General features: G+C 50.5%; 1 protein-coding gene across 1 annotated transcript in view; it reads left to right on the top strand.

Annotated features, from left to right (window-relative positions):
• The first annotated feature begins 1,946 nt into the window (after window positions 1-1,946).
• The window catches only part of ID3 (inhibitor of DNA binding 3), a 1,795-nt gene continuing 1,253 nt past the window's right edge, over window positions 1,947-2,488 (top strand). Inside the window, exon 1 of the mRNA XM_049617832.1 lies at window positions 1,947-2,336. Within this exon, the coding sequence (XP_049473789.1) occupies window positions 2,037-2,336 (300 nt within the window). The 5' untranslated portion in view covers window positions 1,947-2,036. The remainder of the gene's footprint in view (window positions 2,337-2,488) is intronic.

Below are 2,488 nucleotides of genomic sequence, written 5' to 3' on the forward strand. Positions count from 1 at the left end.
CCCCCCCCCCCCCCCCGGTTTGACCATTTTGCACAAACCACGGAAGTCTGCATGATAGAAAAAGAAAAGGTTTTCTATTTGGTCGCTCAGGAGTCGGCATAGCCACCATTTTCCCTTCCCATGACCAAACAGTTGGAATTCTCTTATTTTGATGTCTGTAGTTATAGACTGACTTGTGTACTCCCAAGTTGTTTTCTTCCTCCTTCTTGTGCTAGAGTATGAGAAACTTAAAACCATTAATATTCTAGAAGAAATCTTTAGAAGACCCCTTTCTTGGAACAGAGCCCTATGGTATGATGGCAAACAATGGTACTTCAGGGTTAGCTCTGCCATTAGCTATGGCGTGACATTGGACATGTTTTATAGCCCCTCTCTGGGCCTTTTACCGTCCCACACCTGCTTGTCCAAATTTCATAAAGCCTTAGATTCCTGGTATTGGGAAGGATTTAAAATAATCATTGACACCACCTCCCCATATTATTCCCAAGGCAACCAAGGCCAGGGTACCTAGGCTTGTTCAGGAGTGTGTGGCAAATTATTGGCAAGGCTGGGATGTTGATTCCAGTGTCCTTTATACTATAACTATTTTGAGACTCTCTTAGCTTTGGGCTCCCATTGTCCTGTTAATCAGTGTCACATACTATAGAACTCTTAATTGTTTCCTGTGTTAATCTTGTCTCCCCAAATTGTGAGATTCTTGAGAGCAGGAGTCACTGTTTTATGTGAGGGGACTCCATAAATATTTACCAACTGATTGATTTAGGAAACAACCATTGGGGGATCCCACCTGGTCAGTTCCAAGATGAAAACCAGCACTTTGAGGCTGCAAATTCCCCAAAGTTCTGGGAAGTTACAAGAAAACAAGCAGAGAATACTTGAGTGCAATGTCCTGTTGCAATACAGAGCTTAGCTCTTTCCTGGGCTCTCAGATAGAGCTGGAGCTCTTTCAGCAAGGCTAAGAATAATCAAGTCCAGGTGGCCTCCCCTTCCATTGCAGAAAGGGACAGACAATAGAGTGATGAAATTACCAAACTATTGTTTTCTGCATAGAGGTGTGTGCAAAGAGCAAAGCAAGAATTAAGAGATTCGCTGACCCAGTGTGGGACTCCTAAAAAGACTAATGAAGAAACTATCCTGTCTGTAGGCCCATATTTAAAATCCAGTCCAAAAGTCTAATCAAACTCACTTCCAAAACACAATTGGGCATATATTTGGCTCCTTATGGAGTGCATAGGGCCAGAGGGTGGGACCTCCTTTCTTTCTCCATGCAAAAATCACGGATTCAGCCTGCTTTCTCCTTTTTTTTTTTTTTTTTTTCCCCTTTTGCTCAAATAAATAGTGTTCTTTGCTCAAACCCCCTTCCCCTCCTCCTTCTGCAATCTCAGCGCCTAGCCCAAATCTGTTTTCTTCATTGTAACCTCAGCTTCACCGCAATTAATTTTTTTCCCCTCTGGTCACAAGATAATTCCTGACGCCAGTGAGTCTGGAGGTCAGACGAACAGCAAATTGGGGAACAAGGCGGCACTAATTCCTTACAAGTTTCCCTTGAAAAATCCTTTGCTTTAAAAAAAAAAAGCTTCTTTGCTGTTCAGGGATTTATGACCTCAGAGGAGCTGTGGGTTCGAACCAGTGTTGGGCTGTGGGTGGACTGGCAGGGGGCAGGGAACTCAAAGATCTGGGGCGCTGCCAGGAAAAGGCAAATTCTTAAAGTTAATAGTTTTAAGTGATTTTTAAAATCCTTGCTGGCAAAGAGGCCTGCCTCTCCCCAGTATCAGCGCTTCCTCATTCTTTGAATCCGCGGCTCCGCGGTATTCGGCGTCAGACCAGCCTGAGGAAGCCTGTTTGCAATTTAACCGGGTTGTGAACGCCCAGGGCTGGCGGAGGCGGGGCCGAGGGTCACGTTTTGCATAAGGGGGCGTGCCTTCGAGGCGGGCTCTATAAGTACGGGCCGCTGCGAGCGTGCGCGCGTTGCCAGCTTTCTTAGGGGTCCGTTGGCTCTCTGGGTCCTTTCGGCACCTCCGGTCTCATTCCTCAATATGAAGGCGCTGAGCCCGGTGCGCGGCTGCTACGAGGCGGTGTGCTGCCTGTCTGAACGCAGCCTGGCCATCGCGCGGGGCCGCGGCAAGGGTCCGGCAGCCGAGGAGCCGCTGAGCCTGTTGGACGACATGAATCACTGCTACTCGCGCCTGCGAGAACTAGTACCCGGAGTACCGCGAGGCACTCAGCTTAGCCAGGTGGAAATCCTGCAGCGCGTCATCGACTACATTCTGGACCTGCAGGTGGTTCTGGCCGAGCCCGCCCCGGGACCCCCAGACGGCCCGCATCTTCCCATCCAGGTGTGTGGGGGCGTGCGCGGGAGCCGGGGCGGGGCTGAGCTCCAGAGCCCGGATGCTGCTGAGACCCCCCCCCCCCCCCCCCCCCCCCCCCCCCCCCGCACACCGCCCCCACGGTCCCCCCCTTTCTTTTTCCCCCCCCCCCCCCCCCCGCC

The sequence above is a fragment of the Panthera uncia genome, assembly GCF_023721935.1.
Source record: "Panthera uncia isolate 11264 chromosome C1 unlocalized genomic scaffold, Puncia_PCG_1.0 HiC_scaffold_4, whole genome shotgun sequence".
NCBI classification, from domain to species: domain Eukaryota; kingdom Metazoa; phylum Chordata; class Mammalia; order Carnivora; family Felidae; genus Panthera; species Panthera uncia.